The following is a 15,534-nucleotide window of genomic DNA, read 5'->3' on the forward strand; positions in this document are numbered from 1 at the left end:
CAAGAGATTCTAATGAACTAACTGATGTCTCATATGGACTACTTTGATGATGTTTTTATTCCCTTTCTGGACATGGACAGTATAGTGTGCATATACTTAGATACGCTGTCAGATTAAAAATAAAATATCTTAAACTGTGTCCTGAAGATGAATGGAGGTCTTACGGGTGTGGAACGACAATTAGGGTGAGTCAATAATGACATCAATTTCATTTTTGGGTGAATTAACCCTTTAACGTCAGTAGAACTTTGGCACTCTTCAGCTGTGGAATCAGCAGAGCGTTGATAACTTTTAAAGGAGCTGTATGTAAGAAATTTATTTCAATTAATCATAAAATGTCCCTGATATGTCACTACATTAAGAAATCATGTTCATTTCAAATACTTCTATCACTGACAACAGTAGTCTGGCCAGGATATTGTCATTTAAAAGTTGTTGTTGCAGCCCTCAACTGATGTTGATGTTGACATGTTGTGTTTGGGCCTGAAGCTCCGCCCTCCACATATCGACCAATCACAAAGTCAGTAGTGTTTGGGCATCCGGGTTGCCAGATCTGCTCTAGTCACCACAGCTGCAGATCTACAAACGCTCCTGCTGATCCTGCAGCCTATCTGGCAACCTCGAGTCAGGGAGAGGGGGAGAGGGGATACACTGCTCTACAGTCATTTAAAAGTAATTGCAGAGCCAGTTTTAGCCACAACCTTACATACACTTCCTTTAAGCATCATATTCCTCAGCACTCTGTGACTTTGTGGGAAGTCTTCCGCTTCCTGGTTGTGTTGCTGCTGTTCCTAAATGCTTCCACTTTTCAATAATACCGTTTACAGTTAACCTTGGAGCATCTATCAGGAATGGCATTTCACAAACTGGCTTATTGCAACGGTGGCATTCTATCACAATAACACGCTTGAATTCACTAAGCTCTTCAGAAGGACACTTTTTTTGAACTAATGTTTGTAAATGCAGGCTGAATGGCTGGATGCTTGACTTTATACACATGTGGTAATGGGTCTGACTGAAACACCAGAATTAATTAAGGGCTGTGTTCCAATACTTTTGTCCATATAGTGCATTTCTAACTTTTTGAATGTGACCATGTCCAATCAAGATTTGGGGTCAGTAAAAAATAAAAATAAATGAATACTTTTATTCAGCTAAGATGCATAATACTTTTGCTGCTTCCCAATTCGCCTAGCCCATTTCCACCAAAATTACCCAGAACATAACGTTTTTTCCCCAGACCTGTTGCTCTCTGCGTTTTAATCATGGATTGAATCCATCTTTATTTGAAGATTAGTCTGATGTCATAGGACTGCATGTAATTTTCCAGAGCCCACTGGATTTCGTCCTCCGCAAGTAAACTTAATAAAGATTGAACCTCGCCGTCAGTCCATCCGTCGTATTTTTTAAACTCTATTGTTGATTCGAATAGCAGGCGACTCTCAATGAACGCACCGCAACAGACTTTTAGGTTGAAATAAAATGCTGGGTGGTCTCAACCAATCAGCATGTTCAGCGCTCAAGTGCCACCCCCGAAAGTTCCTGAACTTTGAAGTTACTTTTTGAAGTACTACCTCACGATCAGGGCTGTTTTGAGCGAGACATTTTTACCCGGAACTTTATTTAGACTCCGGTTCCTGTGGTCGAAACACACTGAGTACCACCCCGAAGTCCCTAGTTCCTGGGGAAAGTTACCCTGGGTGGAAACGCGGATTTATACTACTCCCTAAAAGTATGTACTCTTTTAGCGAAGAAAAAGTACATACTTTTGAGTATGTAGCAGAAGAGTAGGCTAGCTTTGGGAAACTACTTCGCAATCTTTAACGCAAAGCTCCGTCTCTTAGTTACATGTATCCCTTCACCATTTAAACTGCCCTGCCAATCATCTTGTCACAGTTAAAACCCTCCACATTCAATTTAATTTCCCAACGCATCGGAGAGAAATGTTATAGCACATTGATCTGCCAGTCGTCTTTCATGCAGAGCCACCCCTCATGCATTTGCAATTTGAATATAATAAAGCATTTAAAAGTTAATGGCCAAACATATCATAGAAGTTCACAGTGCTGCTGTAGGTGAAATATAATGGGGTTAAAATTGAATAGATATCTTTTCGTCATGTTAGATTCTGAAAATTAATCACTCAAACCCCTTTTACTAAACCTCTCTACTTAACCTTTGGACTCTCACATCCTCCATGTCTGTAGTTCTTTAACACTTTTTACTCAGGTTTGTAGTTCTAATCGAATCCTCGTCCAATGCGCAATGGGATGTGGGCAATACAAGCCGTCAGAGTGTGCATCGATCTGCACTTTGGAAATAGTAGACCATCCGGGTATCTTTGCAATACAACATATTGCGATTTGGCACATACTAATTCTGTTTTCAAAAACAATTTACAATTATACGAATTGGGACGCACCATTAGACATTGTTGCAAAATCTATATTTTTCACATAAATGTTGTTCTTTTCCTATTCGTCAAAAAATCTTGAAAACAGTATCCACAAAAAAATTATAAAGCAGCAATACGGATTTCAACATTAATAATAATAAGACTTAAGATTCTTAGGCAGCAAAATCATCATATTAGAATGATTTCTCAAGGATCACCGAGGAATGATGCTGTAAATTCAGTTTTGATCACAGGAATAAATTTGATTTTAAGCAATTATGATATCAAATGAGAATAGCATGGTACTGTGATAAATACTATGATCAAGATATTTTTGTGGTACTGTACATCCAGATTCAACACTAATAATGCTAGTAGTAATATTAATAATAATACTAACAATACTACAATGGCACATGCCTAAAAAAATTCCACTGACTAGCTTTAAATTTGATACATATCAAAAAATATACCGGTGCTATAGACTGACATGTCCGACCTCTCTGTGTCTCTCAGGTGTTTTTATGGAGCGACCTCATAATCTACACACCACTGCTGATTTCACAAGCTCTACCTCAGGGAACCGTCCCACAATTCCCTTAAACCAGTCCAAACCAGCATTCAACAGCACCGCACAGATGCTCGCAGGTTTGTTTGTCTGCTCTGCTGGGAGGAACGGGTGGAAAAACACTGACACCTGTTTTATCAAAACTTAATCAGTCTTTGATGCATTCCCTGCTGGAAAAACCAGGGCATTTCAGCGAATGGTTGTCAAGCTGGTAAACTGGTTTCAGAAAATGGGTTAATCTCATCCGGGTCTCCACCATCCTAGTTAAGGTGTTTTGATAGCTCTACCATGTTGGCCAAGATGGACAGTGGTTTGCAACATTTGTTTTGTCCAGCACCTCCTATCCATTATCCAGCTCCAAACACTCCCATCAAATTAAATATATTATTGTCTTCACTTTGGTTTCACATCCTGTCTATACTTCAATGTATCGATGCCAGCACATACAGTGGCTGCAGTAATTGAGAATATTTCACTTTGAATTGTCCCCTTACCAGTCGTAAAATAACATTTTGGATGACCCTGGCATGGGCAACATATTCGTGTAAAACATCACCGTTTTTACGAGGCACACACAGCTCTCACATAAAATGTAAATAAATGCACCCCAATGTTGATATACATCCACTGGCATGCGGGTGCAATTTAATTGGTTTTTTTAACCCCTTACTGCACACCCCTCATTCTGGAAAGTGGGACGTAAATGACATACCCAAAATGAAAAGGTTGCTGCTCATATGTGATTCTGAATAGACACATAAGCTAACACTTGAGAGTTTACGGTTTAAGACCCAGAATTACTTGAATTACAGTTATTTAAACTGCAGTTTGTAACTTTTTTAGTTAAAAATGATCCAAAATAAATGTTTGAGCAAGTATATAACCAGTTCAAAATGATCTTGTTACCTTAGTCTGATTCACAACGTAAACTTGTAATAATGTGTTATGATTTGAGTGGTACTGGTGGATTTCCATGGGAAACTTCGTCTTTGTGTCATTATCACGTCTAAATACACACAGAAGGAGTCTGGCTAGTCTATATCAGATGTGAGGATGCTGCAGGTGGTGGATCATTTATAGCTTTTTCTCACAGCAGTTGGAATAATTAAACTTCATTTTGATGGCGGATTGTAAGGTCCAAACGACAATCATCAGTGACAGCTGGAGATTCACCCGTAGTCAAAAGATTAGACTGGACAGAAATTGAAACCTACAGGGAACGTTAATATACACAGTCACGCAATGCTAATGCTGTTAACATTAACAATTTAAGAACAACGTATAACAATAATGATAATTTGCATGGTTTGATGTGATATGAGCAACCGTTAGAATTTATCACGGTTGATAGCGCGATTTATTATTGTTAGTTACTTGTTTAGATTACATTTTCCAGTGAAACTTCTTATTTAGATATACTACAAGATGTAGAACCTTTGATTCAGACGTACAGTATCTACACCGATGCGGTGAATGAATGACAGCGACACAAACTCATTAGATTCATCCACAACGCACAAAAATTAAAGATGATAATTCCACAAATAACTGCAGTTCCAGGTTTTAAACAGAGATAGCGACAAAGAGGCAAAACTTACAGACTGCAGCTTTAATATCCACTTAAACTCCAAGGACCCTGTACAGGGACGGGAATGACATCGTCATGTATATACTTTCCATTTTAAATGTCTGTGGAGGAGCTATGATGTCAAATGTGGTACCATTTGAAAGCTTCGAGTCTCTACTTTCTGGAGATATGCTTTACTTTGGCATTTGTTTTATACAATTTGAAAGCTTAGAGTCTCTACTTTGTATAGAGACTATGCATTTACACTAAATTACTCTGGGGCCATTTCCGCCTGGATTTGGCCTACCCAAATTGAAAAGCCTCCCATACACACATACAGTGGTCTAGGTTCAAAATGTGGGTGTCATTGTACAGGAAACCCTTTAAAGTTACATAAAACACTGCTAAAAGTGATAAACATGTAAGTATATGTTGTCTAAGCTGTTAAACCCCCCTAAAAAATTAGGCACTTTTTGATTTTTTTATATAAATTCATTTTTGAAAGTGTGTAACTCAGGCCCTGTGTGCTCTAGGACCCTGCAGACAGTTTGGGATGTTTCCAGCATATATAATTAATTTAATGACACTGGGATATTGCATTTATATCACTCTATATGGTGGTGTGTGTGTGTGTGTGTGTGGGGGGGGGGGTCATCCCTTCAGACCCATTTGAATAAATCTGGCATACAACATGACACAGACAAACTTCTTTTTTCAACTATTTTCTGTAATTTAGTGGAAACAGCCCAAACAGCACACAGGGCCTGAGTTACACACTTTCAAAAATGAATTTATATAAAAAATTCAAAAAGCGCCTAATTTTTTTTTGGGGGGGGGGGGGGGGGGGTCGTAACAGCTTACACAACATATACTTACATGTTTATGACTTTTAGCAGTTTTTTTATGTACCTTTAAAGGGTTTCCTGTAAAATGACACCAAAATGTTGAACTTAGACCACTGTATGTGTGTAAAGGGGAACCTTTTCAATTTGAGTAGGCCAAATCTAGCCGGAAATCCCAAAAAATGGCCCTGGAGTGTAAGAGGATATGGAAATAAGCAAGCTCAGACATAAAAACTAAAATAAAAATGAAGAATATATATTTTTTAAATGTATTGAGCTTTAGCGTTAGTTCTGGCAGGCTAGGTAGTCAAGACGCTGCTAACGCTATTTGGTCTCATCAATAGATGCATCAGCTGTTCAAACTCCCCTTGCTGCTAATGGCCATGATATAAACAGCCTGCATTCTTCAAACAGATTCAGTTCACTCCTAAACTGCTGTTGCAAGCTCTTTGCTGCCCACCACCTCCCCAGCTCCTCCATGTCGTGTATAACGTGGCATTTTACTTTGTCATCGTTGCTACTCTGTTCATAGGGGGAATAGTTCAGCTCTCACAGCCCTAAACTGTGCGAGCGTTCCCTAATGCTGCTGCTGTCCTCTGACTCTCTGCTATTTCATGGTGCTCATGAAAGGTCAGAGGACTCCCTGAACAAAACATTCAATTCAGAATTATCAACTTGAATTGCAATTTATTCAAAAGTTCCTAAATCATTTCTATTTGTTCTTGAGTTAATAGACCTGACAGAAATACAAATATGATGTTTATGGGCTGTAACTGTGCTGTGCTAACACATGTAGAGACACAACGGAGCAGAAGCAACAAGTCTCCTCTTGCTTCGTTTTAAATCTAAGGATGTTATTTCTAAAACCGTTCATTTTATGAAACATTTTCTAAAAGCATGTCAGATGAGTTTTTAGAGAAGGCTGATAAGATGCTAATGAAATATTGTATTGCCCTGCAAACACCCATTTGCAGTCTATTGTCTAATGATTGGCGAGAAAAACTGTCCCATTCATGTTTCTATTGTTCTCACTCGACGAAACTTTTACACCTCTGTTGGTATGAGACTTAATCTTCATTATTCTTTTGTTTGTATTCTGATTCCTGCCAATAATTAGCCTTTATTCTGACATTATATGGCTTGCCCATCTACACCACTTTGATCCCACTATACATGAATCCATCATCAGAAGTCTTTCTATAAAACAACAACAAAATGAATATTCTTGTGATCTTATGTGAATATTTTTAACAAATTAGTTTATAAAATAGGATACCTCCTAGCGCGACAGGCGCATTAGAGCTACAATTAGCATCAAGCTACATAATACAATTTAAGATTAATATTAAGGTTTTTCTTAAAAATGAACACTGTGTGTTTATATGAACTAATCTATTACACTCAAACAGTGCTGGGCACGTTTCTCTAAAAAAGGAATAAAAGTTACTAATTACATCTTCAGTAGTGTAATTAGATTACTGTTCAAATTACTCTCTCCAAAAAGTAATTAATTACTTATTACTTTATAAATCCTATATCAACATCGACAAGTTAAGTGATTCAAGAATAGACATGAAACGGCTCATTTAATTAATTTAAATACAAAATATAAAACTACATCAATTATTATTATTATTAACTGACCAAAATTTTACATGTGAGAAGGATAGATAAAAACATTTTAAAGTAACTGTAATTAAATTACACATAACTAAGAATAATCCCTTACTTTACTTCAAGGGAAAAGTAGTTAAATTACTGTAACTAATTACTTAGGGTGCGTTCACACTTGTCATGTTTGGTTCGATTAAAACGAACCCTGGTGCGGTTGATCGGTTAGTGCGGTTCATTTGAACATATGTGAACGCTGCCACCCGAACTCTGGTGCGCACCAAACAAGCGGACCGAGACCGCTAAAAAGATGGGTCTCGGTCCGCTTCCAAACGAACTCTGGTGCGGTTCGATTGATATATGAACGCAACACGGACCAAAGACATGTAAACGGACCAAAAACCGGACGTATAATGTCACAAGATGCCACGCATAATGCAGCTGATTTGACGACGTTATCCAAAATGAGTAACTTTAACGTTAGAGGGCAAACGTAGAGCAACGAGGAAGAGCCTCATCAATATTTGGTCTGACGAGCATGTTTCGAAAATGCTAGAAAAAACGCACAAAAAGCATACCTGGCTCTTCTCATCAAAGTTCCTGTGTTGCCCATTATTAGCAGGTACAGACGACAGAACGGCCGTCTCTTTTGCACAACGGAGGAAATCCTGCTGCTGTTTTGAATGTTTTGAACATTTTATGAGCTCTTCATGAGTTCTCAGCGGGTAAAAATAATGCCACATGTACACGCATAAAATGATCGCGTTTAATCCAGCACACAGCGTTGTTTTGAACATTTCATAAGCTCTTCATGAGTTCTCTGGTAAAAAATAATGCCATATGTGTTACACGCATAAAATGATCGCGTTTAATCCAGCACACAGCGTTGTTTTGAATGTTGTGAACATTTCATGAGCTCTTCATGAGTTCTCTGGTAAAAAATAATGCCATATGTACACGCATAATATGCCCGCGCGTGTAATCCGCACACAGCATTGTTTTGCATGTTCGGTAAACGAGCTCCTACGTCATATAAGCCGACCAATCAGGTTGTGAGCGTCTCCCTGTGCCTTTGGTTCGATAACTTTAGGTTCGCTGTTAAAAATGCCCGTGTGAACGCTAAGCGGACCAGGACTATTATGTTTGTTTTTGTTTTTTGGTCCGGACCAAACTAACCAAACGAACCGAACTACAAGTGTGAACGCACCCTTAGTAACTAGTTACACCCAACACTGCATCCAAATTAGCATTTGGTCATAAATGCTATTGCATCCCTAAACATTGACAAAATGATGTTTTAGCAGAAATATATGAAAAACATAATGAAGACCCTAATGCCTATAATTCTGTTTAAAGTAAAAAAAAAAAAAAAATAATAATAATAATAATAATTACTTTAGAACTTATTTAGGGTTTTTATGTAATATATATGCTATTGAAAGAAGTCTCTTCTGAAATTCTGCAGGTGGTCTCCTTACTGTCTATGTGTTTAAACTGGAGATGGGCTCTGCTGTTCCTCTATATCGCTATTCCCTAAGTGCCAGTGTACCTGCACCCTGGCAAGCATCATCTGCTGGGCACGGGGATGTGCCATTCTTTCAGGTCTGAATGGTCACACACATTCACACAGACACAGATAAACACCAGGACTGCGTGGTATCCAGAAGAGAATTGAGAATGCCTTTAAATTTCGGCTCTGTTCCTGAATACGAGTTAAATTTGAATTGAGGCAAATCGGCTGTGCAATTGTATTCACAGAGAATTAATTTATTGTCATTCATAGAGAATGATTTTAATTAGACTTTAAAAGCTAATTCAAAATACGAATACATACTATAATAGTATCTACATTTTAGGTACAAGTTATAGCTATTTATTCATGTTGTGAATGAGCTTTTTTGTTTAAATTTTCAATTTTAAGTTTAGTCATTTTTATTAAGGGCCAGGCACAGAAGGTGCGTAGGCACATATTGTATCTGTTAGGGTTCTTATTATTTGGGGCCAAGCACCGAATGCACCCTATAATTTAATTTTCCATCAATTTTGTTTAATTTTTTTAAATTAAAAACCTGCTTTTTCAAATTCCACCTAGAGACTTGTTAGGATTTTAATGAAAATCGATCAGATGATCCTCAGACCGTGCCAACAAAAAGTAATGGAATGGAACTTTAAAGCTTTAATTTTATTTCAGTTTTACAAATTTTCTTTGTTTTTCATCTATTATGGAATTTTAGGTCTATTTCAATTAATGACATTTTTTATTATTCAATTATATTTTATTAAATAATTTTTATTTTAGTTTTTAATTAACAATAACACTACACTCAACCTAAGTATTTTTATTAAAACATTTACCAGAAACATTAAATGCTTTTAAACAACCAGTGTTTGAAACCCATTCACTTTGTGTTTATACCTATTTATTTGATATTTTATTTAATTAGAGCTTATTTTACTGACATTTGAGACATTTTTGTAATATAAACAGATTCAAAAATGTATGTCAATATTTTTATTTAAAATATTGTGGTGTTCAAAATGTGGTGAAAACCTGTTTTATGGGTTTATTAAAATTTTTGACAGTATTGCAATATGTCTGATTGGTTGAGAAAAACATATAGGGAATAATTAGTGAAATGAATAATGCAAGTAATAAAATTTTGCCTAGTGTTTAAAGGCCCTTTCACACCAAGAACGATAGCAATAAAGAGGATTATAACAGAAACTATATTAGCGTCCACACCCTAAGTGATTCCAGTGATATTGTTGCTTTGTGCCGTTATAGTTTGCGTGGACACTTTTACTTGTAGAATTATATTTTTATAGTTATCGTCCTTGGTGTGAAAGGGCCTTAAATAATGAAATTTCTCTGTTGTGCAACTGTAGAATTTCTCTGAATTGCAGTTCAGTAAATTCCTCTTCCTGTCATTCCAGTTCAACATCCTGTGAGCCATGGCCAATTCAATTTATTTGTACACAAATTAATTGGAAAAAAGCTAAATCTTTGTTTTTACCTTACTCTGGCATTTACACACAGAGGCTCGCATGACTGCCATGCAGTTGAATATTCTCCATTAAGCAAAGAAAAGGGCGCAACGATTTATTCAAGCACAAATAGTTGTGTCAGAAGACAGCTGTGATAAGCCATTTTCTTGAAAACATAATTATGGTTGGTAAATGTGTTTTTCACATTGCTTAATACTTACACGACACAGACAAAAAACATTGCCGCCTGTTTGCTAATGTCTCGGTGAATGTTAAAAATCTATTGCAACACCTCCGAATTCCATCATCCTCTGAGGAATTTGCGCAGCGAAATATCTGTGGCGTGTGTTCGCATCACCTCAGCACACTTCAATTGCCCTTATAGCCCCATTCCATCTGAGCTGACAAACACTGATCGATGTGTTGTCACGGTAACAGGCCTACAGCAGTCCCCATAGCAACTTCAGCACGCGGATGACCGTGTGTGTGTCTCACGCCTATCACCCCCGCCCTCGCTGGATGCTTACGCTGCGGTCATGTGACGACAGCCGCCGCTGGAGATCAGAGTTTGAGTTCTACGTGGCTTCGCTTGAGCAGCAACACAGCAGGCGAGTGTGAGGGGGGGCACGTGATGTTCACAGATGAGCCGTGACTGATTGAATGATCATGTTTATTGCTTCTGTGCAACGTTTAACCCTGTTTGCCTCAGTGCCCCATTTGAAGAAATCAAAGTGCCTGAAAGTGATCTGGGATAATAATTATCCAGTAATAGATCTCCTGTTTGTGTATATTTTTGACAGGAAGCTGTATTTTGCTCAACACACCATCAGCCCATACCCCAGTCGTGTGTGTGAGGGACCGCCGGGGTGTGTGTTCAGCTCCGGGCCTGATGGACCCACTCAGGGCAGCTTCTACGCCCCACTTCCTGCTGGTACATGCACGGTTTTAAATGTATTTGAAGTAGTGCATATCATTTAAGATTGTGGTAGAACATCCCCTTTTGCACTGTTTTTCTTAACACACGTATGTATACTTTTAAAAAGTGCACTTTGTAATAATGTCTTATCTTAATCTTTTGTCATGCTTTAAGAAGTACACTTATTTTAATGTTTTGTCCAGCATACTAAAGCACTTGTACTATACACATATATAATTGTAACTGTAGTTTGTTATATGCAGTTTTGGGGAAAGTCATGTTTAAAATTAATACGTTACACTATTGCATCCCTAAAAAGTAATTGATTTGTGTTACCTTTTTACTTTTATAGGAAGTAATGTTACGTTACTTTTACTCCTGTATTCGGTCGATCCCTGGGTGCTTCAGCACTAAAAGAGCAGTTTCCTTCAAGATGTCATTCCAAACGTTCGTTTCTAAATGCGGTCGTTCCCTGTCGCCCGCTGACGGTCACAATCGCTGCATCACGTGCCTGGGCTTAGAGTGCTGAAGCAGCATTTGTGGATAGTTTGTGTTCCCACTGAGGGAACATGACTATCTCGTTGCTTAGGTCGAGACTCTGCTACCTTCGGGAAGGTGGAGTCCCCTTACCTATGCCTCGATCTAGTGCTATTCCTGCCCAGCAGAATAGGCCTATTTGGACGGATAGCCGGGGTGACCTGAGGATCACGTTTAGGGCAAACACGCCGAGCGTACCTCCTCGGGCCCCTAATCCCTCACAAGCGCCGCAGCAGGTGGTGCTTCCAGAGGAATCTGTCAGCCCCTCCCATGAGCGTCCGACAGTGAACTTCGGGGCACCCGTGTACAAACAGATGTCGATCGCTGCATCGGAGGGGGAGTTCTGGTCCTCGGAGGATGATGATTCGGCTGTACTGCCTCCCTCTGGGAGAGTGGCAACGGATGAGTCAGACCCCGAGTTGACGGCTATGCTTTCCCGGTTTGCCGAAAAGGTCTTATGTGTCTTATAGGTCTTTTGCCCAGGCTGCGTCCGCCTTGCATGCTGTGGCATTGCTCCTTGCACCAGGCCCAGGCACTCATGTACATGCATGAGGATAGTCCTGGCCCAGAGCTTCTCCGGGAGCTCCGGAGGGCGACGGACCTTGCTCTCAGGACAACGAAAGTCACTGCGGTTCCACTGGCCAGGCGATGTCCACTCTTGGGGTCCAGAAGTGGCATCCCTGGCTCAATCTGGCCGACATGAGGGAAGCCGACAAGACTCGGTTCCTGGACTCCACCGTTTTGTTGGCCAGGTTGTTTGGCGACACGGTCAAGACCTTTGTCCAGCAGTTCTTGGCCGCCAAGAAGCAGACGGAGGCCTTTCCAATCGCCAGCAGCGGTCTCCCCACATTTCCGTGCCCCCTGCTGAATGTGGGGAATTTGGGGAGGCGGCTTGTGGGCATCCCGCGCCCCCTCAGCGGAGCAGGTAAGTGTTGCCCTGCCACGGGATGCTTTCATGACACCCAAACCGGGTCCCTGCATGCCACTGCGCTGCCCTGCTGTGGGTACGTCTGTGCTACCCGGCTTCCCCCCAAGTTCAGGGGTGTCCACTTCACCTCCGTGTGCTGGTGGAGATCGCTGTCCTACTGCCGAAGGATGTGATCAAGCCGGTCCCTCCAGCCGATATGAAGACTGGCTTCTACAGCCCGTACTTCATTGTACCCAAGAATAGTGGCAGTTACGGCCGATCTTGGATCTGCGATTCTTGAACCAGTCCCTTCACAGGCTTCCGTTCAGAATGCTAAAGCAGAAACGCATCTTCAGGTGCATCTGTCCCCAAAATTTGTTTGCAGTGACCAAGGACGCGTACTTTCCTGTCTCGTTTCTCCCTCGACACAAACCGTTCCTACGCTTTGTATTCGACAGGCGAGCATATCAGTACAAAGTCTTACCCTTCGGGCTTTCCCTGTCGCCCCATGTCTTCACGAAAGTCGCGGAGTCGGCCATTGCTCCCATGAGAGAGCGTGGTGTTCGCATCCTCAACTATCTCAACGACTGGCTGATCCTTGCCCAGTTGCGAGAGCAGTTGTGGAAACTGTCTCTGTCTTGCGTTAAAGTATTGCATTATTCCCTAAAAGGTAACTGATTTGTGTTACTCGATTACTTTTAGGGAAAGAATTGCGTTGTTAATTTTGCGTTACAGTATTGCATTATTTACTAAAAAAGTAACTGATTTGAGGTACTTAGTTACTTTTATGGAAAGTAATGCGTTACATTACTTTTGCATTACAGTATTGTGTTACCCCCTACAAAGTAACTGATTTGTGTTACTTAGCTACTTTTATGGAAAGTAATGTTATGTGTTGTGTTATTTTGCTTTACTTTTTCTCACCTGGGCTTGCTTGTTTGTTTTAACAACCAAAAAGTAATTTTTGGGCAAATTTTAAGTGAACATTTGATACGCTTATTTCATAAGTGAAATTAATAAGCCTCAGGCTAAAGAAAATGCAAATTTGTGCTTGTACTTTAGAGGCAGCTTAAACAAACACTTACTTCATCAATAAAAAAAAGAAACACTAATGTGATGTTTATCTAAAGTCATTTTTGCTTATTGGTATGGTTTAATTGGCTCATAATCGAAAGACAGCAGCACAGACGATGCAGAAAAAATGAAAGTGATATTAAATACATAACGTATATATTTGTAATATTTAACGTTAATTACTGCAGCTTTGCATCATATTCTGAGTTTGCATTTTTTTGAAATACTGAATACTACTTGTAATGCTTTTCCTCCAACGATATTACATGATATACACTCACCTAAAGGATATTTAGGAGCACATACTAATACTGTGCTTGACGACCCTTTCACCTTCAGAACTGCCTTAATTCTACGTGGCATTGATTCAACAAGGTGCTGAAAACATTCTTTAGAAATGTTGGCCCATATTGATAGGATAGCATCTTGCAGTTGATGGAGGTTTGTGGGATGCACATCCAGGGCACGAAGCTCCCGTTCCACCACATCGCAAAGATGCTCTATTGGGTTGAGATCTGGTGACTGTGGGGGCCATTTTAGTACAGTGAACTCATTGTCATGTTCAAGAAACCAATGATTTGAGCTGAAATGATTCGAGCTTTGTGACATGGTGCATTATCCTGCTGGAAGTAGCCATCAGAGGATGGGTACATGGTGGTCATAAAGGGATGGACATGGTCAGAAATAATGCTCAGGGAGGCCGTGGCATTTAAACGATGCCCAATTGGCACTAAGGGGCCTAAAGTGTGCCAAGAAAACATCCCCCACACCATTACACCACCACCACCAGCCTGCACAGTGGTATCAAGGCATGATAGATCCATGTTCTCTTTCTGTATACGTCATTTTGACATACTTTGACATACAGCAATTCTGACTCTACTATCTGAATATCTCAACAGAAATCGAGAATCATCAAACCAGGCAACATTTTTCCAGTCTTCCTCTGTCCAATTTTGGTGAGCTTGTGCAAATTGTAGCCTCTTTTTCCTATTTGTAGTGGAGATGAGTGGTACCCGGTGGGGACTTCTGCTGTTGTAGCCCATCCGCCTCAAGGTTGTGCGTGTTGTGGCTTAACAAATGCTTTGCTGCATACCTCGCTTGCAATGAGTGGTTATTTCAGTCAAAGTTGCTCTTCTATCAGCTTGAATTAGTCGGCCCATTCTCCTCTGACCTCTAGCATCAACAAGGCATTTTCGCCCACAGGACCGCTGCATACTGGATGTTTTTCCCTTTTCACACCATTCTTTGTGCGTGAAAATCCCAGTAACTGAGCAGATTGTGAAATACTCAGACCGGCCCGTCTGGCACCAACAACCATGCCACGCTCAAATCCCCTTTCTTTCCCATTCTGATATTCAGTTTAGAGTTCAGGAGATTGTCTTGACCAGGACCACACCCCTAAATGCACTGAAGCAACTGCCATGTGATTGGTTGATTAAATAATTGCATTAATGAGAAATTGAACAGGTGTTCCTAATAATCCTTTAGGTAAGGGTACATTTATGTTCTTGAAATGTACCAAATTGCTACTTCATCATTATATGTATAATCTATTTAAATACATGGCGTATAAGTTTCAAAAGAAATCACATTACAGTATGTTTTAGTTTACCATAAATGTCTGTCTGTGCATTCAGCAACCATATTTCAAAGACAGAAGTAATAATGAAATTACTTGTAAAGATGCATTTAAGGCCTACTTGAGTGGGTTAAAAATCACTCTTTAGTTCAACTAATTACATTTAATATAAATTTGAACTAAAATACATTTTTATTTCATTGTAATTAGCTTGAAATTAAGTGTCTGAAAGCATTACATTTAGTTTGTATTTAAGTATATAAATTTAAAATATATTATTTCTGCAGTAAAAACAATTTTTAAAAGAATCCTAAAGTGTACTTCTTTTTCACAAGGGTCTACACGAGGGATCTTGGAAGTAACTTAAAAATATCTAATATAAAAACAACTTTAAACGTTATGATACGCAGGGGATAAATAGATCGCAGATATACACATTTAAAATGTAGTGTGTTTCTTGCAAAAATATTGGGTTCTCAAAAAAGACAAGAAAAAAGAACAGTAAATTCATGTGTCAAACTTCTGCAGCTGATGTTGGATACTTTTCTTT

General features: G+C 39.4%; 1 protein-coding gene across 1 annotated transcript in view; it reads left to right on the forward strand.

Moving 5' to 3' along the window:
- The window catches only part of disp3 (dispatched RND transporter family member 3), a 103,189-nt gene that overhangs the window by 65,374 nt on the left and 22,281 nt on the right, over window positions 1-15,534 (forward strand). The window contains exons 11-14 of the mRNA XM_067413046.1: window positions 2,912-3,043; window positions 8,449-8,585; window positions 10,407-10,580; window positions 10,773-10,899. Of these exons, the coding sequence (XP_067269147.1) occupies window positions 2,912-3,043; window positions 8,449-8,585; window positions 10,407-10,580; window positions 10,773-10,899 (570 nt within the window). The remainder of the gene's footprint in view (window positions 1-2,911; window positions 3,044-8,448; window positions 8,586-10,406; window positions 10,581-10,772; window positions 10,900-15,534) is intronic.

The sequence above is a fragment of the Pseudorasbora parva genome, chromosome 13 (genome assembly GCF_024679245.1).
Source record: "Pseudorasbora parva isolate DD20220531a chromosome 13, ASM2467924v1, whole genome shotgun sequence".
In the NCBI taxonomy this organism is placed as follows: domain Eukaryota; kingdom Metazoa; phylum Chordata; class Actinopteri; order Cypriniformes; family Gobionidae; genus Pseudorasbora; species Pseudorasbora parva.